At 39.9% G+C, this 20715-nt stretch overlaps 1 protein-coding gene across 1 annotated transcript in view; it reads left to right on the top strand.

Moving 5' to 3' along the window:
* The first annotated feature begins 1493 nt into the window (after positions 1-1493).
* The window catches only part of PPP1R1C (protein phosphatase 1 regulatory inhibitor subunit 1C), a 46577-nt gene continuing 27355 nt past the window's right edge, over positions 1494-20715 (top strand). Inside the window, exons 1-2 of the mRNA XM_014880267.2 lie at positions 1494-1708; positions 3947-4007. Of these exons, the coding sequence (XP_014735753.2) occupies positions 1628-1708; positions 3947-4007 (142 nt within the window). The 5' untranslated portion in view covers positions 1494-1627. The remainder of the gene's footprint in view (positions 1709-3946; positions 4008-20715) is intronic.

The following is a 20715-nucleotide window of genomic DNA, read 5'->3' as shown; positions in this document are numbered from 1 at the left end:
GCCAGATACTAGCTGTCAGCTGGAAACCACTATGGTTCACAGTAGCTTTGATTTGGATGAGGAGGGGATTTTTGACCCTCATTGAGAGTTATTTTTGATGATTGAGCCAACTGGATCCTTAACTTCAAGTGTCTCCTCACCTTCTAAGCTTTATCAGGTCCTTTACAAACCACTAGCTTCTGTTCTTCCTCTCTTCAGAAACAGCCTGGTGTTCTGAAAATGTGTCATGATTTTAATTTGTAAAAATCAAAGCCAAACAAGTATTTAATGTCTGTCTTGCTGGTTTGTTCTGTGTGTATGGCCAGTGTGTTTTTCTCATCCTCAGCCCTCGCTCCTTTCTGCCTCCTCCACTGGCACAGGTGGGAAAGTGCTCAGTGACTCAAGAAGCTTGTGGTGAACTGTGAAAATCCTTAGTGCTCTCAGTGGCCTGAACAAAGAACATTTCCAAATTCCTCTGAGTTTTTCAAAGGGGTAGGTTGAGTCAGTGATTGCTGGGTATTGTTTCACACACTTCTTTTGAATTAATTTGAAATGACAAGTGAAAATCAATTATATTCACAAAGGAGTACTATTGGTATGATTGACCAAATTATTTTCCTGGTCTTGGAATGAGGCACAGATTTTGTACCCTTAAGTAGGATTTAGCCTCTGAATTTTAGTCATCCAAAAGTGATTTAACTAGTCTGAATCATCTTTCCTTTTTCTAGAGTTAATGGAGAGAAAATGTCATCCTGAGTAAACACTATATCCCGCTTGACTTGGATAGGATGAGTTGCCCATTGATGTACTTAGCATAAGGAAGCCCAGAGAGCTCGGATGTGAATGTCCTTAGTATTATCTGGAGTCACATGAAATGGAGCCCACCAAAAGAAATCACAGTCTAAATCTGCAAAACAAGCCTAAGGTGCAAACCCATCAGAGAAGCATCATGAAATTTTGGGCAACTCTATAGCATCATCACCAAAAATCTTTCTGTAAGATTTAGTAGTAGAGTCTAAAACCATAAGATTTAAAAATATTTGAAAGAGCAAAGGGAATTGTTTGATATGTGAAAAGAGGAGAGTGGCTCTGGCACGTTGTAACAGAGATCGAATTTTTGCATCCACCCCTCCTGCTACCTCCACCCCCAAAATCTGAAAACTTCCTGATTTGTGTTCATCAATAATTAAGAGCCCATCAGCAATACTCAGAGGGAGCTTGCATTGCACTTCTGAGCAGGCAGTTAGTAATGTACGGTGGAGAGATCCTCTCTTTCAAATCCCAAGGCTCCAGGCCATGCAATGCTAGTATTGCATTTTCAATTAGCTTCTGAGTGAATGCTTGGCATATGTAGAAGTGAGCTGGTACACAATTAGCTTATTGTTCCTTTCAGCTTTCTGCTGAGAGGATCTGAAGGACTGCTGAAGAGAGGGGAGAAAAAAAAAAAAAAAGCAAATAGCCAAGGCAGTGGCATCTCTGTGGATGTGGAATAAGGGAGCTGCTGGGCTCACGCAGATTCCCGTGCTAAGTCGGGAGTTCCAGCTGTTCCTGCGGAGCTCCAGCCTGGCTGTGGGGACGGCGCCGGGCACAGGCACAGACCCAGGGCAGCTCCAGGCTCTCGTCTCCTCTGTCTCACCTCAGCATCACGATGGAGCCCAACAGCCCCAAAAAAATACAGTTTGCTGTGCCCCTGTTCCAGAGCCAAATAGATCCCGAGGCAGCTGAGCAGGTAAGGAAGATGAGTTTCCTTCAGTGTTTTGAGGGAACAGGGTGGGAATGGGACAAGAATGTGGGTGAGAACAAGTGATACTTGTGGCCTAAAGGCTTTTCAAGCTTATATTAGTGAAACTGTAGATTAAATACTCTGGAGGTTATGGCAATGTTTGATATGCTTAAAGAGGGAGAACGATATGTCCTCTAGCCAGAACAAGGCTTCTTCACCTTGGGTAGGTTTATATTAGTGCATATTTGTTGTGCCTTCTCTGTAACTGTACTTCTACCCTAATATTTACATTTCACATGAATACATTCAATGAATACATTCTCAACAAATCAAGTGTATTATATGTACGTAAAGCAAAGCACAAAGTTGATAATAGGTACCTAACAGAAATATTGGGAAGAAGACATCATATTTACCTTTTATTTTAATGTGAGAAAATACAATTAATGTTTTGCACAATAGTCATTATTTCAGTTACTTCCTGTATTTCTCATGATTTTTTTGTTTTTAAGTAATTTTTACAGTGTTTTACGTGCCTATATATATATATGCATGAGGAAATATGCCGTACTTATATCCTTGTTAGAATAATATATGTGCTATTTTAGGTTTTTAACTCAGTCCCAAAAGATAGACATAATAATATGTATATGTCAAATGTACTGATATGTATCTATATCAGTACAGACGTCTAAGGAGGAAAAGATATCTATTACTGGGTACAGATATGTGTAGATGTGCCTAAAAAAAGGTCACAGACAGTCTTGTGAGCAAACTGGGTAAATCTTAATTAGGTGACCTAGTATATTTCTCTCTGTACAAGTCCTTCTCAACATTTGCTTCTATTTGGGTACATCTGATTTTAGATGATACCAGGGGAGTATTATAACCTTGAAAGTCCCGTACCATTAGCCTTGAAATTATTTGCACTGTTAGGACAGTTATCTGGTTTCCTGAGTATTCTGATGTGTCTCTTAAAAGACAGGCAGCTTTTCCAAAAACGATGAGTTGACCATTGAATGTGAAATATTAGAAGGGTGCAGAAAAGAATTGTTGTGGGTCCTCATTTTGTCCACAGGTACTTCTGAGCTGTGAGATGTCCGTACCTTACAGAACAGTTCTGCAATGAATTCAAGCAGAATGTGTTCTGGTATTTTTCTGAAATCTGTGAGAGCCATAGGATTAGGATTTCCTAGAATTCCCATGGCTTTTGAAATGCTGTAGCCTATTTTCTGCCTGGTATTTATGGGCAGTCTTTTTTTTTTTTTATGTTGTGAGTTTGATTCCAAGTGCTATACAGTTTCACTGTGGGTGTGTGATGAAATTAAAATAGTAAATTCTACAGCCAGCTACAGTTACACTAATCTGGAATAAACCCATTAACCCTGATGATGTAATTTTCCATTTACACCTCTGAAAGCAAAATTTGAACCTAGCTAAATACAGATGTTGGCTCAGCAAATGAAAAGAACAAATGAACTGACATTGAGGTTTTGTGTCAGAATGGTTTCTAGCTTAAATGCTCCTGGTCCCTCTCTTAAATTCAATAGAACATCAGGCCTGGAGGCTTTCAGTGCAAATGTGTGCATTATTGGAGGGTATTCCAATACCATGCAGTTCAGCCACTCTTAATGGAACAAAAGTAGTCACCCAGATAAAATCTGAAGTATTGTATACAATTCAGGATTATATATCGGTATGTAAAATCTGGTCTATTGGGAATGCTCTTTTTAAGGTCTTGAATACTGGAGTATTTTTAGTTAAAGAACAGTAGTAACACCTCTGCAACAGTTTAGAAATATTAGTTTACTGGAAGGCATGCCTGCAAAACTCTGAAATGCACTTGCAAAATATTATTAATTATTACTTGAGAGCCATATCAGTACTGGTATGTGCGCATACAAGCTCACAAACTATGTGTCAATATATTAAGATATGACTGATATTTTTCAGCAACTCGTATCCAAAAACTTGAGTCAAGATGATTACAAATCCTGAAGGTATTTTGGACAGCTCTCCCCATGCCTTTGTTCTCCCTGAACAAGCAGCAGCATGACCCTGGTTGCTGTCAGACCAGACAAGCTGTCAGTAAAACAGTGAAATGCTGCTGTGCTTTAAGTAGTTTCCCTTTTAACTTTGCCAGGTCTATACTCTGGAGGACACCAGACAGATTTTTTTGCCTTGCTTTGTGTGTGTGGCAATTGATGGGCCCTAATGACTCTCCTTGCTTTCTGTCTGTTACAGATCAGGAAAAGAAGGCCTACACCAGCATCACTCGTCATCATGAATGAGCACATGCCCCCAGGTGAGTGCTAACATCCTCCTAAACCACTGAACTGGTACACACAGCATTGGCTGCACACTGGTTTGATTAACGACATGATTTTAAAAATCCAGCATTAATTTTGTAGCACTAAACATCAAACAGTGGATCTTAGACTGTTTGGAGTAAACCTTGTGAACACGGGTAATTCCTGGCCTTCAGATAATGTTACTGATTTCACAATTTTACTCTCCATGTACACTTTGGTTAGATGTAGAAGGAGAATTAATATGACCCAGATCCAGTGCTTCCATCCACAAATATTTGCTTTCCCTGGATGGAGACTTTGGAGACCCATGAAGTCCAGTCTCTAGAGATACCAGGCTGGGTCCAGCATTAATTCAACCCAAGGAGTTGTTCCTACAAAATAGTTTTTTTTCTAGTTTCCTGATAAAACATATAATGCGTTTTTTCATTATTCTTTTTCAACTGTGAATACATGATCTTCATCCAGGAGTGTCCACAGAAAATTGCCTGTGGAATGGGATGATTTGAGGTTGAGACATACTGTGTCATATAAATATGACTTCAGAAGGAAAACTCCACAAAAAGAGTAAAATCCTCAATACTTAACACTTTGGAACACAGTGCCTACTTTATATCAAACTTTTCCTTTGTTGTGCTCTCCACAACATTTTTTTTTCCCCACCGTATCTCTTAGTTACCTGAATCTTTTTAAAAAATCTTTTTGGAGAGTGGCTTTCTGTCCTGAATTTCAGGTAGTTCAGTTCTCCAAAATGGTGCATGGAAGATCTGCCTTGAACTGACTTTCTTTACCTGGATGGGACAGTAATGGGATATACACTCTCTGTGTCGCTAGGACTTAATTTAAAGCAAATTCACCTTGACTGTTAATCTCTTTTGCAATTCACTTTGTACACTTTGTACTGTCATATTTCCTTTTATAAACAGATACTTGGTACAATACCAAATCAAAACCAAACAAAGAATAAGAACTCTTTAATTTACAGGAAATTTTACTGTAAACAAAGTGGTGCATGTCTGTTATCACCTTTCCTGCAATGTTCATAATAGGTCTTTAAATAAATCATTTTTATTATGAGTCAGGATTGCTGCAGGTTTCAGCCAACTTCCATATAAGCCCATGAGTTAGTATTTGTCTTCACTTATTTAGATTTGTTTATTTAGATATTACGTATTCTCTCTAGATACTTGGAACTGATATTAATGAATTTATTATTTGGCAAAATGATAGCCTGGTCCTGTTTTTAAATTTTCTGTAAAGTCAGACAAATTCTAAAAGCAGCTTCATTTTCCTGCCCTTCACCATGAGGTTCCTGCAGATTTCCATAGGGTGTCACTTGCTTAATATGGGCAAGTGTTGTGAACGGGGTGTGTGCAGGTAGGCAGCTCTGTAGACCTGCTGAACACAAGGACTGGAAAGGCAGACAACAGGTTTACAATGGAAGTGCAAATACTAAATAAAGCCTTTGTGGTCCTCATCTTGCAAGGTGCTGGACAGCTTCTGAGGTGATTGTATGCCTTCAGTTTTCAGTCAGCTAGTCCCAGGGCTTCTTGACACCTTGCTGATTAAACCCCAAAGTGCTGATCAGTTATTGGATTTTGAATGGAATCCAGTGGGATGCTGAGTGAAATTTGTCTCCAAAAATAGTAAATTCATCACTGCAAATACATGCAGTTAATTAAAAAAATAGTAAAGGTGCTAACTTGACACTCCAACGAATTGCTTTAGGAGTGTGATTCTCTCGATCAATGGGGAAACTGAGCACCAGAGAATTCCCGTGATTCCAGTGGCAGAGCCACCCTTTTTTATTAGGGCTAAGCAAGAGTCCTCTCCCTTGAATTGTACCCACTGGAGTATTCCACTTCTTTTATTAGGATCATGGAGCTAGTAAAATATATGCTTCCAAGAGTTTGGAATTTGTGCCCTAATGCAATTCTAGATGTTTGGATGCCCCTGCAAAGTTTACTCAAATTATCTAAACTTCTCTCTTTTTGAAAAACAGAGACAGGCGTAGAATCAGACTTTTCTATAGCCTTCTGTTACAGCTGTTTCTGATTGCAGCAAGGAAACAAAAAAGTAACATTTTTGTGGTATTCTTGTGTTCTGGATGTACACCCATCCAGAAAGCATCTGGAAACCAGAAGGCAATAAAATGTGTTTGGACATTTAAGAACTTAATAATAAATTCAGCTTGAGTTCTTCTGTAAAAAGACCTAAAAGTTGTTTTCTATTAAATCTTCTCATCCATCCCTGATGCCTGTTACAGCTTTGACAGGGATACCTCTTCTCACCTATTTAGGTCAGATCAATGGTGCTATAAAGTGAATATCTACTAAGCCTAAGTCATTTAAAACTAGTGACAGCTGCCCAGAAACTATAAGAAGAGTCTGCTTGACTTCCTTGCTTCCAAGGAGACAGTGTTAGACCACACTGAATGATATAAAGGCAGGTGATAAATGTGACTACAGGAGCTCATATCCAGCCTGTAGCATCATTGACTCTCACATTTCTTCATGCTCACTCTGGTTGGCATCATAAGTGCAATCATAGTCAACTAAAGAGAAATTTGACTTGCAGCAGCAACAGTGAGTGCAGTGGACAATATGACCTTGGGAAGCAGCATAGCAATGAATAAATCCTTAACTCTATGTCTAAGTCTTCTGTAAAGTGCTGTTAGATGGGTTGTGTCACATCTGAGCAGAGAAATTAGCACTAGCAAACTGAGAGTTGAATTATTCAGTCGCTTAAATCTATTGTGCTTCAGTTGCCATCAATGGAGCTATATTTTCTGAGCATCTGATGTTTGATGTTGTAATATCAAATCAGTTTACTTTTCTTTGAAATTTTAAGACCCTTTTACTACCTGTGAAGGAAAAGACAAGTATGAAGTGAGAGCACTGTGAGGGCAGTGCATGGGCTACTGGGGTAGCCCACTTGCATCCTGCTATAGCCACAGTTGCTTTACATCTGCCTTTTATAAAAGGAACGTAAGCACATGCTTAAGTTTTACAAGACATATTTAACTATTGCACTACAAGTGTTCAATCAAAAAATTGTTGAAGCTCTCCTGCTTCCTTTTTCTCTTGCAATATCCTTGGAGTCAACAGAAACTGAGTATTGCCATCACAAGCAGCCTTTTCTGTGAATGCATGACCTCCTGTCTCCACACCCAGCATAGCAGAAAATACGGGAATATCAGTTCTTATTAGCTGAAATAAAAGTCTGAGCATGCTTTAAACCAGCAGAATGTCATAATGTAACAGCTCAAGAAAAAGCTTGTAGCAAAGTAGAGAACTGATAGCTGAGGGAGGAAAGCACGTCAGACCACGATTCAGGTTTAATACCATTAGGGCTCGCTTTGATCAGAAAACAATGCCAGCGTTCCTGTACAGACTGGCTTTGTCACAGAGCCAACACAACATCAAACAGTCTGGCTGGCAAAGGCTCTTCAGCTTATGTCAAAGTGTTCAGTCTTCTTGAAGCATTAGAATATGGGTAAGCATTAGGATAAACTCTGTATCTAAATTTTCTATGTATTTTCTGTTTCCAACTCCCCTTTCTGCTTTGTTGCCTGTTTTGACTTCCTTGCTTGTAATGTAAATGTTACTCTGTTTAGAAATGCAACTGCCTTTTTGTGCTTTGCTAATCTCATTTCAAAGCAGAAAGGATACATTATCACTGCAAAAGCAATATAAAACATATCTTCCCAGTATAACACAGCACATCTGAGCTTACTGAATGCTGGAAATTATAACTTGAAGAAAAGCAATCTTTACCTGTCTCAAACAAGGCAGGTGCTTGCAGGTTGTGTCTGGTCACTGGCAGTTTAGCTTTCTCATTCCTAGCTGATTTTTGGTTATCCAGAAAGGGTCCATGCCTTTCAGCTTACTGTCACTTCCCCAGAGCTCTGCTGAGATGCCTCATGGGCAGTCTCAGTATTTAGTGCAGCAGCAAACAATGCAGCCAGGTAAGTGGTGGGAGGAAAATCTCTCCTTACACCCTTGTCAATTCTATGACAATCCAAAGTAGTTGAGGTTTTTATCCTAAATTGGTTTTAGACACTCCTGGACTTTCCCTGCACAATAAATCTCGTTACCACAGACAGATCTGCTTTTCTGCTGATGCAAACTGTACCAGCACCACATTCTTGATGGGATTAATGTGAGTTACTTTGCCCAGCATCAAGGTTTGTGATTAATATTAGTTGGACCATGCTTCCAGGTGAATGAATATGTTTGGGTTTAGATCTAATGATCACTTTCTTTTTTTTTTTTTTTCTTCCAAGGCAAAATAAACTGAGCTCAAGAAAAGACCTACTTAGTAGGAGGCAGGTGTTACTGAGCATTGCCAAGCAGTTCTGCTATAATTTCTCAGGGAAAAATCTCAGCAGAAAACTCTTGATCTCAGAGTTCATGGAAACTGATATGTTTTTCAAACGACTGAGATTCTGGTAGGACACACTGCTTACTTTGGTCCAAGAACTAGAGTGAGTAAGGCAAATAGCAGCTGTTTTCAATTGCAGATTTAGGCTTCTAATGTGGTAATAGAGCATTCAGAAAAGCAGTATCTGAGTAAAAACTGTCCTTAGCTGTATTTTCTTTTGTCAAAGTAGCTGGTCTTTCTATATGCTAAATGTATATGTCATTTAAGTATTCTGTCTGTTTTTACACAGAGTCTGTGAGGGTATTTCAATAAGAAATGAAAAACCATTTGTGTCCCCTCACACCAGAGGACTGGTACAGCCCAGTGTACATTCCTGATGGCACCAGGATGTTCTGAGATCAGGCACTTCTTGTCAAGGCAGTGAGGACCTCAGTGTTCCTTCAGCCTGTGCTGGAAAGGACTATCTGACACAGTGAAACAATGAAATATGGAAAGTAAACATTGCCTAAGACCTGACAGGTGATAGGAGTTCCAGAACAGAGAGGAAAATGTCTGTGCTTGGAAGTATCCTGCTGTTTGCAGGATGATGTGTGACTGCAAATGCTCAGTGCAAACACATCCCTTTTTCTTACCTATATACACTATGCTCACATGTTTTTTCAATTTGGGTTACTCTGAATTTATTCTGCAGTTCAGACCCACAGTATTCCCTGTGACAAGGCTCAGCAAAAGTTCCTCACACATATGCAGTGTGAATACAGACTCCATGAAAACTAAAAGGAAAGCTCAAGGACTTAAAAAGGAAATTCAAGAACCTGTTCTTCAGCTGTTCTTTATTCAGCCCACAATTAATGGCTCACAGGCTCCAGAAACAAACAATGAATTAAAAAAAATTTATTTTCATCATTTATGATAAGTCCATTTCCTGAAGATGCTCCATTTTCATGAGAGGATGAGGATTTTATATGTCACTGACATCACTTGTCAAAAGAGTTGTCATACTCCCTACAGGACAGCAGGCCTGAGCTGCTTGGGATGCAGTGAGGGGAGCTGTGCCTAGACTGAGGGTTGTCACCAAAGTAACCAGCTCTATTTTCACAATTTTTGTGGTCCTGGACACAGTAATTCACAAATAGAAGTATTCCCTGTGAATACTTTAGCAACTGTGTGAACCACATAGTATGAAACAGTAGGAAACCTGTACTATTTCATATAGAGCCCAAATGGAGTCTGGACAGTCTCTGTAGTCAGTAAACAGAAGGGTCTGACAGCTACACAGAGACAGTCAAAACAAAGAATTTTTATACATGTTCTGGTCAAAATTTACTTATTTTACTGAAATTTTCATGCTTATTTTTATCCATGCTTCCTTCATTTTCAGTGTTCATTGAGTGTCTGTACAGGTACATTTTACGTGACCCATATGAACTAGTTTCTCCTAGCTGGCTGAAGTGAGTAAATTTAGCCAAAAGAGGAATGAGTTCCTCCCATTCACCAGAGCCCACTGTCCCTCCATGAGATGGGGCAGTCCAGGGTGCCTGGGAAAACTCTGGAGGATGGAAATAGAGGTTGGATATTCACGACCAGGACTCAAGATTTGTGCCTACATCAGAGCAGTGGTGCAGCTGAGAGGGTATGAAGCCAAAGCCCCAAAAGCTTTACTTGTTCCCAGTATGGAATTGCTTTAATCCATTACTCCTGTTCCAGCCTTGAATACTCAAGAAATGAATTGAAGTAATTTTTTATTTACCAGTGCAGCTAAACTCCTAATGTGTGCTGTGATTTTACTAGTTCCTCCTGCTCCCTGCCTCCCATTGGTTTTGTGTTGGAAGGGTCAATGTCCGTGGAATCACCTGAAAGTGAATGTGGTATTTTTAGAGACTGAACCTTGTACTCTTCATCTGTTTTCCTTGTTCCTTATACAAAAGCACCATAGAAACAGCCTTCTTCCACCCCAGGAGATTATTTGCAAAATATTTTTAATACACAAGGCTTCATGTTACAGCTCCCCAGCTGCTTGATCGTTCAGTGTCAGGCCTGATAAGCTTTTGGAATGTTTACACGTGTTATCACCTCCGTGTATGCAGCAGCACAGAGCCAGAGCCGTGCCATGGGTGGGGATTAGCAGTGGGCAGGGCTGCCTGACCTGGTGGGGAAGTTAGCTGGACAGGTTCTAACGTTATTGCATTCATAAGGCTTAATATTTTCCTAGAGGAGCTCTTAACAGATTTGCACTGTGTCAAATACTTATGCACCTCATACAGTTTGTTTTGTTGAGAATTTGGAATAGATGGTGAGTTTTCTAGTTGAAAAATGAAGTGCCTGTGTATATTTACTTCTTATAGTCAAAATACTTAGGCTATATTTAATACAATTACATGAGCATATAATTTAGGGTTTTGATGGCACTTTTTAAAAAATAATTTGAATCAAAATATGTCTAGTTTAGTCTGTGGCAAAGATTCTGTTTTTATTTGTGGGACGGGGTGCTACATGGCAAAAAAAAATCAGAGAATAATTGAGATTAAGTCCACTTAAACATTATAGGACAATTTTTAAAAATAAGAATGTCAAAATAGTTTGTATTGAGTTTATTTTTAAATCAAATTTCAATAATGTGCTAATACTGATATTTTCAATATATTTTTTAGTTCACATCAGGTAATAAACTAAAATCCATTAATAGATGTTCCAGCCTCGCTGAGGGGAAAAGAATACAACACAGGGTTCTTCTGACCTCTGCTATTTAGTACTTAATGCAGCACTCATTTACCATGGTGACGTGTGCAGAATAAATAGATAATGCAGATAGATGAGAGAGATTCCAGCTTTTAGCACTAACCTCATTATGTTCAGAATATTGGGAAGGGGTTGCACTTAAAGCATCAATCAAGGTAGCCCATTTATTGAGCTTTTAGAGACAAAATTTAACTCTTTATATGGCATAACTGGAGTTAAAACTTCACTTCAAAATGCATCAGAGGTGGGAATTTAATGAATTCTGACCTAAAGCTAGCAGAGACTGAACAAATTGAATGTATCAGTCCTGAAGGGTTTTTCCAGCTAGAGAAGGCTGCAGAAACTCAGCGAGGGTGCAGGGAGCTGCAGAATTTGGCTTTGCCTTCCTGTGAGTCTGAGCTGCCTGTGCCATCAGCTGCTGGAAACAAGATTGGATGGACCAGTCGAGTCTCTTTTTACAGTAACCAAAGCAGTTCTGGGGTAGAATTAAGATTTATGTCTATTGAAAGGAGCTCTGTTTTCTCCTTCTCCCCTTCAAAATGTTATTCTTGTGTCTGTACCTAAAATCACTTCTGACTTTTTTCTCAAATATCTTTACTGGAGGGTCAAGAGACTATCATAGTAGCAGAATGAAGCAAAGTGAGCTGCTCCTTCTTTGTCCACGTTTTCCCTGGGATACCCAGCATGCAGATATCCCACTGAGAATTGATGTCTTGGTATTATTCATCTAGTGGAGCCAAGCTGCACTAACAGAGTCAGCAGTGTTAAGTAGATGAAGGTGCATTGTAAAGGTTCTGTTTTTTACCCGAGGCCATGTCCTTAGTTTTGATAAGACAAGCAGAGAAAGTCACACAGAAAATGGCCATGAGCAGGGCAGATTGAAAGTTCAACACAGCAGTGAGCTCTATTGCACCCGACAATATGGCTAATCCTGCCCACAACCTAAACCTTTCTGCACTGAGCCTCCACCACTCAAAGGCATGCAGTGACAGTATTCCCTGCAAGTCTTTCTGGAGTTCCCTGCCACAGCTGTTCTCAGGTAGTGGTAGAAAGATTTGGCTGGCCCTGTCCTGATGTTTCCTTGGCCACCTCCACAGAGTAGCTTCTCTGGATCAGCTCAAGCTCTTGTTCTGCATTTTCCCTTTTGTTTCTGGATCCGCAGGACAGCTGCAGAATCAGGGAGCCATTTAACCTAAAAGCCCCCTTGGTTTGAAAGCAACACGTTTGTATTACTAAGTGTTAGTTTGTATCCTTTTCTCTTCCAAGTGTAATTGTACTCATGAAAAGAAAGGAAGGGGGGTAGGGGGTAAAAAAGAGTTTTCCCGTTAAAGAATTGTAACCTAGAAGATTTTTTTGATCCTGATCAACATTAGGTTTTTGCTGTCTGTTTTTGAAATACAGTAGACAGGGAGCAGGCTGTGATTGTTAAGAGGCTTTCAAGCCTCCTGAAATGCTGGTGCTGGTGTGTGACTTACACTTTAATGTGTGCAGCATATCCCACAGGAGCATGTGGCTTGTTTTAAAGGAATCACAGCAAGGTGTTTCTGATTGTGACAGTACAGATGGAGATGTACAAAACAAAAGCCATGGTCCTCTCTGTCTCTGGTATGTACTAAGGTTAGTAGAAATTCTGAAAAATGCTTTTGGAAATTACAGCTGACTTATCCTGAGCTAACAGTGATTGCCCTGGGCTTTTCTAGCCCTCCTAGTTGTGCTTAAGGCAAGAATGAGATTATGAAACCTGGCTTTGCTGACTCTTTGAAGGCTTGGAAAACCCAAAAATGGCTTTACAAAACTGATATTTGCACTTCTTTTTTTGTAAAAAAGGGTGCTAACCCCTAAGAAGAGCTATTATTAGTAGGTGACTTATTCTTGTGTAAGATGGTACATGTATGTGAGGAGCTCTCTGCATGTGCCTTCTAACCACAAGCAAGCCACAAGCAGTTGGCCAGGACTAGCTTTACAAAGCATTCTTACTGAAATCCTTGAGGTATTATTCCAAAGGGAAGGAAATTGCTAAGGCAGCAATAATAATCACTGGCTAAGGAAAAATTTTATTGTTTTGTATGTTTTCTTATCCCGTGGCAAATGTCTCTGTGCAGAATGTACAAATGCATTCAGATAGGAAACATTTTAAATGGTTTTATGAGCATGCTAAGAAATGTTTGGCTGGGGTTTTTTTTGGGGGGGGGGGTTGGGGTTTGGTTTTTTTTTTTGGCTGCTGCTGCTGGTTTTTATTTTGGAGCTTAGAATATTCCTACAGCTCCCAGCCAAGAAAGGAGTCACTCACAGTGATGGCATTTGCAGTTGTAACACTGATACAAAAATTGTGATCAGTAGGTTAATTCTGAGCCATTTTCCATCAATACTGATTCCTGCACATGAAGTTGTTAGAAAATGGTTTAAAAGTTTATCCTGGGATTTGCTAGCACTACATTTCTGGTAATCATGGATTTTACTCCATGATCTTTGCCTCAGTATTGTATTTAGCTCTTCAGCCTCTTCACTCACTGAACCTAAAGCAAGCAAGCAGATTGAGAGTTGAACTTTACTGATTCTATCCAGCGTTACTGATGGACTCACAACCCTGGGCAGCTCTGTGCTCAAGGTACTTGTCCTCCTTCTGTATGTGAAAGTGCTTAATGACACCATTAAGTCTTTTCACAAACTAATAACTCTGTTATGACTTCGGCAATGTACAAAATAATTGCAAGCTGCTCGGGAAGGGTTTTGAGTATGAGCATTGGGTACATTTGATTAAGCAGTAGCAATCTTTAACAAAAATTTAGTAATCTGGCAATTTGTTTTATTTGGGGACACTGCAGAATCATGTTTCTGCTCTTTGAACCTGTTTCTCTGAGTATTTGCTAGCAGCTTCTCCACAGCTCTGGCCTTCTTCTTACCTCTCAAAACCCTTTTTTATCTCCACTGCTCTGCTATTTCCTTCATGTGAGTTTTGTCTTTCACTGTCGGGTTTCAGGCCAGGTGAGAGTATGCCATGAGTGTGGAATCTGCCCTTGGTCCACACAGCAAAGGTACAATCCTTATTGATGTCTGCTGTGTCAGCATAGCCCCTATGTCAATGTAACCTCTCAGTGAGGGGAGTTCTCCTTCCATACAGCTGGAAAACTTTGAGACAACATATTGTGATTTAGGTGTTATTGGCAGTTTTTGTCCTTTGCCTTTCTGTATATCTGTGAAAGTCTAATTTTCTAAGGTTTCCTTGTGGCTTAATTTGGCCCTCGAGCCCTGCCTGGGGCACCCAGAAATGATGGCAGTCCAGCTGCCTTCTGGTTCATGCCAGAAAATCAGAATCATCCTGTTTTACATTTACTTGCTGAAAGACTAAGGGACTTTTTTCGAATGTGTATTTCAATCTAAAAGGGAGATTTTAATCATTCTAAGCAGCTGTGCATTCAAGGGTCATACGTAGGCCATCATGTATCTTTTAAGTCTTCATTTACTCATTTTGAGACCTGAGTTTACCAACAGCTTTCCCAATAGACCAAGGATTTTAAATTCCATGTCAGTAATCCCAGCAATTTTCTTCAGTTTGTCTCATTTATTTTTACTTATTTGAATGTATTAACCTGGATCTTCAATGGTGTAGTGAATATTGATAAGACTGTACTTAGTTTAGATAATGAGCAAGAGTTTTGACTAAGAGGCTGAAGTTCTTTCCCAGTTGCACTAACTCTAGAACTAGTTTATTAAATGAGAAAGTATTTTGCCTTTTTTTTAACCAATTCATGCTGCATATATAGGATAAAATACTGACTTTTAAGTCAATGGCAAAACTTGCTGTTGCTTATGGCCTCATAAAGTCAGTGACAAAACGATTGCCTTTCACTTCTCTCCAACATTCTGTTTCACCCAGTTTGTTTCGCTGGTGCAGGATTTGCACTGAGCATGTGCTGAGCTCCTGGGACTCATTTTGTCTGTAACACCACCCAGCAGAGCCAGCACTGATGAGCTCCTCTTTGTCAAGGGTCAGACCATAGCAGACACCCCAGATTTCTGATTGAGCTTGACTCTGTTATTTAAATAAGTGGTTTGTCTTTGGAACGAGTAGATTTTAGAGAGCTTTGAAGCAATGTGGAGACAAACCCTGATGCAGAGGTTCTGCCAGCAGTGACACCCTGTGGCCCTGCCAGAGGTCCCTCCTGGCTCTGATGCCAGGAGTCCACACTGGTCACTGCAAATTACATGAAAAGTTTAGCCCAGAGTCACTCCTGGTAATTTAGTCAGAGATTTTTGTTTGGTCCAGGAAATGTCTCGTCTGAGAGATCAAAAGAAAAATAAATTGCTTACCTCCTCCTGGTTAATTTTATTTAGTCACTCATTCTTTGGAAGCTATCTCCATTTCCTCACCAAAGAGGAGTTTGTGCTGCTTAGAAAGCAAATAGAAGAAAACATCAAGACTAGCATTGTTTATATTGTGAATTATAGTTAATCTTTACGTTAGTTGTCCAAACAGAATGTTTATTTCTTGCATGTTTCTCCCTGGGTTGATTACCTCTCTGGGAAGACCTGCCAGCCCTGGAATTGTCCCCATATCATAGATCCAGGACTTCACATTGGGAGCTCTGTTCCCTATGCTGTGCTCACCTGACCCTCTCTCACTGAGCAGGACAGGGCCTCTTGTGTTGCAGAAAAAAAAAATTCTGCGTGGAACTATTCTTTTCATGACAGGTTTTTCCACAAAACCTGTTTTATTCAAAGTCAGGACAGTAGCAGAATAAAGCCTTACAGAGCTGGCAGCAACTGGAAGACCACAAAGGCAGAAATGCAACACCAAGACAACAGGCAGAAAACATAGTTCTTTTTTAAAAAGGGAGAAAATAATTACATTTTAATTCTCTTTCAAAATATATTTTGAGAAGCTGTATTTGATTTATTGTACTTATTTAGAATTTGTCTTACATGTCTTTTTTGTCTTATATTAATATTTATCATGTATTTTAGGGAGGGAGAATGAAAAAATTGGAGCAAAATGCTTAGGAGAAGGATGATTTTTGTGCTTGCTGTAATAATTCGTGATTGCTCTGTGGTAAGGCTGCAGCCCTGATTCATCACTCTTGTATTCTAGTTTAATGCCAGTGAAATGAGACTGATTTCCATGAGTCTGGAATAACAAGGTGGTGAATCAGGCACTATAATTCCCTTTTGAGAATCATGTGATATAAACAAATACTTTCACATTTGAGGTTTGTAATGTCTCCAGTTTCTTCCAAAATAGATTATGTTTACCAGAATGTGAGTTTTAAGAAATTTTGATCTGTGTAGTTTGTGAAAGGTGTTATTATTTCATATTCTTATGGCTGTGCAGCTTAAAGTGGGTCCTCAGATGCTGTCTGTATGATTAGAGATGTTTGGATCAGATGCTCGTGTGCATCAGGAGGAAAAGGATGATTGTTCTTTTCATTTGGTAGCTGACTTTGAACACCAGTAGGAAGGATTTGGTCTAACAAAGGAGATTGCAGCCCCTACTCTCATTACTGGTAATGGCTACTTGAATATTGAAGGTGGGAAACACAGAGTTGTTGAAATAACTGATTTACCTGGGAAAAAAATTTAAGCGTCCAAAGAGCAGATTTGGCCTGCAGGATTTTAATGAAGTACAAAGGGCTGGTTCCAGCCAGGAGGTAGCTGGGAAAAGCTGTGCTCTGATCTCTGAGACAGAGGAACGAGAGGTCCCTGGTGACAGCGCTGTCAGCGCAGCGTGGGACCTTCCCCAAACTGCACACCTGAGCTGCAAGGGCAGATAGGCATGCAAATGCCTCTGGATACAGCAAATTCCTCTCTGCCCTATGTTTTCATTAATGCTTGCTATACAAATCTTGTTATTAGTGCTCCCTCAAGGGCCAGGCAGTAATTTAGATGCTGATTAGGGAGTGCGATGCAGCAGCACCGCGGTGCGTGCTCCCTCCTGTCAGCCCCTGAGTGAGGAGGGGAGCAGAGCCCCCAGCCATGCCTGCCACAGCAGCTGCATCCCCAGTCTAATGAGGTGTTCCTGCAATGGGAATAGTCTCAGAAACACATACTCGCTCCAGGAGGGCTTACCAGGATATTTCTTTGTAATTAAATGTAATGACATCTAAACCCATAGTCAAGCTCTCATTGACAAACACTGGCAAATAAAAACCAGCAAGCAAAAATCAAACAATTAACTATGTAAGCATTTTTTATGATGGTCTTTTCTGAATTCTTTTCCTACCTCAGTGGTTTACTAAAAAGCAATGAGATGCTAGCTGATGTGGCAACGTGTAATTAGGACTCTGGCAAAAATAAAATGTTAAATACTTTTTGTTTTTTGGTCTTGCTATGTCTTCTAGAAGAAAGGAAAAGGATTTGTGATAGCAGAAAAAAAATATTATGTTGGTCAATTCCTAAATCAGAGTTCAATGAGCTTGTTTTACAAATACCAATGGCTAATACAGATGGTGGTGGTCAAACACCAGCGAGGTACACTGGTAGATCAAAAAATATTTATTTTACTGATGAAGAAATTGAAATGTGAGATGACTGAAAGAAAATTTTCAGAAAATTTCATCCTTTTCTGCCACTAAACGGCAGGAGAATGAAGGATTATTTTCTTTAGTTTCTAAAATTGCCTGAGTCCAAACCCATCAGCCCCCTGTGATTTTCATCTGCTCGACTGTGTTTTCTCAAGGAAATTTCCAAACTCTTTACAAGAAGCTTTCTCCAACAATTATACCAGTCTCTTACTGAGTTTCTTTTGTGTAAAAATTGGCCTCTGACCTGTTCTGTTTCTCCAGTGCCTGATTGAAACCCTACAGAAAACCTTTTATTTGCTTCTGCCGAGGGAAAAGCAAGCAGGGTACTTAGCTGGATGAGATAAGCCTTTGCTGGATGAGACCTCTGCAGAGCCCATGGGTGACACCAGAGGCCAGCTCTTTTAAAACACGTCACCTCTTGCCCTGCATGGCTGCTCCAAGTGCATTAACATTATCCAGGGGGAGAAGCAAGGCAGATGAATTTTGATCTCACTTTAAAACGACCACAGAGCTTCCCCCAGCACGGACGTGATGTTTGCACAGCAGAGGAGATCCATGGAAGAAGAGATCTGCACCACCAAGCAGATTTCATTCCAGCTACAATCAGCCTCCTTCCTCTGGGTTCTTCTCTGGCTTCAAGTAAGGACACCTTTGGGGGAGCTCAGCTTGGAGGATGTGACAATAAAGATTCCAAGAGCTCTGCTGACAGCCCTGTTTGGGACACAACCCCCTGGTGTTTCTCCAAACTATTTTGGCAATGTAGTCGGGCCAGGTCTTGCAGGTTTCCTGCAAGTGGGTGAGATTCTGCCCTGGGTAAAGGCTAAAGCTTAGAACTCTGGTTCTGTGCAGGCAGATGGGCTCTCAGAAGTGACTTTCCTTAAAAAACTAAGGCTTTGTTTCAGAAAGTCTGTGCACATATCTGGATTGATGGGAATACCCTTTAGACTGAACCCTTCATTGCATATTTATTTATCTGAGGATACAGAAAAAAGCCTTAAATCCTGTTTATTTTCCAGGTGATGCTCCAGCCTACATGAGATAAGGATCACACTAGGCTCAAACATTATTCTCCCAGCCCAAGGGAAAGTCCTCGACTGCATTTTCCACAGCATGGGTATAAAGAAGTCTCTAAACAAAGCTCCAGGCTTGTTTTTACATACCTCCACTTGGGTATGTACAAACCCATTCTCAGGTCCTCATTTGATTTCTGTGACACCGCCTTAAAACAAAAACACAAAAACTGTCAAGAAATTATTTGACTGATTCTATTCCTGTTAGTAAATGGAGGAAAATGTAGTATCATTTTCTTCCCTTCTGGCCCCAAAAAGAAAGCAAATCTGTAGGGAGAAGTTACCTACTGAGAGCTGGGGAGTTGTTTCATCTATAAGAGAAACAGCTGATCTCTTCACATTCTCCATAATATAATTGCTAAGTTATAAACATGAAAAGTGAATTTCTCATTCTGTATGATTGTTTTTTTGTGAGCAGAGTCCTGCCTGCACAGTAATCAACAGGAACTAAAGGATGTTGACAATCCAGAGATTTCATTCTTCCTTGAGAATCAAGTGACATCACAGTCTGATATTTGTGATTTAGTTTCTGATTATTTCCTGACCCTTCTCAAGATGAATTTATGCTCTGAGAGTTCACTAAAGAAATTCAGTTTATTATAATTATCAATGGATTTGACAGGGATTTGAGGGTGGGAGATGCATGGCTTTTTTGATTTCCAGTGGTGGAAATGTCTGATTTGTAGTTGCTAACTGATGATGTTTTTTCTTACCTTGCACCTTCCATTCTCCCAATAAAATCTGCTGTCACAGAGATTTTCTATGTGACCTCTTGATGCTAGTACTGGCCTTTTGCAGGGGGAGCATTAATTCTTACTTTCATTTACTCTCACAAGGATGCTTTCCTAGTAAGAGTGCTGTAACAACAGGCTTTCATTAACTTATTTTAACTGCTTTATAAAGTAACTTTATAAAGCATTGTAAGTTACACTGGAAAACCCATCTTTGTCCAAGGAAGATTGTTCACACAATTATTAATGTAATCCTTCAGTTGGACCAAGATGCCTCCAAGTGTTTGGCCAGGCAGAGAATTCCTGGCTGAGCTCCAGCCCACACTGCACTCCAGCTCTGCTCTCTGTCATCCCTTTTAAAAATTTCCCCTTTTACTCTTGGTCTCGGTGTCCCCATCTCTCATTACTAATTCAGTTACTCACAAGCTCTTCTATCTTCCTTCCATGTCCCCCTTGCCTTTCATCTTTTCCTCCTCTATTCATAGAGGGTTTGTTTATTCTCTCTGCCTCAGTCTATGGCATTCTGGGATTTAGGCTTCCCTTGTTCTCATTCCTTGTCACCTCTCCTTAAAAATCTATATTCCTGATTGAGTCTTATCCATCAAAATACCTGTCAAAAATAAGCATTTGATCCTACTTCTGTCCTCATAAATAAACTCATGACAAAATGTACTATTGCCCAAATTTCATCTCCAGCCAGCTGTTCCTTTCCCTTCATCTCACAACTCACTTGAAATACTTCATGGCTCCTGCCTTGAGTTTTTATTTCTCAGTCCCTTAGGTTACTTTCTGATATCTGTTTACCATTTGGGAATTTTTTTGTTTGTGTTTTTATGGATTGTACTTAAATGTCCGTGTTGTCTGATGGTTCTTATTGGCACTCTTTGCCCTGTGGATATGAATAGTTTCTGTAACTCCATACAGGACCAGCCCTTGTTCTCAAACTTGTCTGTCATATGAAGGCTGCTGGATGAAAGGAAAGGCTGTAAATGCTCCAGTTCTGTGACAGGTTTAATGTCACATCACTCAGAGCACTGTGTGTGAGCCCAAACGGTTGGAGTTGTGCACATTCTCAGGATCAAGACCTGAAACACAACAAAGCTACTGATGTCAGTTTTTGTTCCTTATGCAAGCATCAAATTTGGTTACAAAATATATTTTTAATCTGGGCAAATTTAGATTTTCAGGAAGGAATGGGATGTAACTTACTCTTCATTGTTCTTTGCTCGAAGTTCCTAATTTAGTTAAATTTCAGCATTTAAT

The sequence above is a fragment of the Sturnus vulgaris genome, chromosome 7 (genome assembly GCF_052056855.1).
Source record: "Sturnus vulgaris isolate bStuVul1 chromosome 7, bStuVul1.hap1, whole genome shotgun sequence".
NCBI classification, from domain to species: domain Eukaryota; kingdom Metazoa; phylum Chordata; class Aves; order Passeriformes; family Sturnidae; genus Sturnus; species Sturnus vulgaris.
Note: the sequence above shows the minus strand (reverse complement) of the source record. Positions and strands in the feature narration are given on the sequence as shown.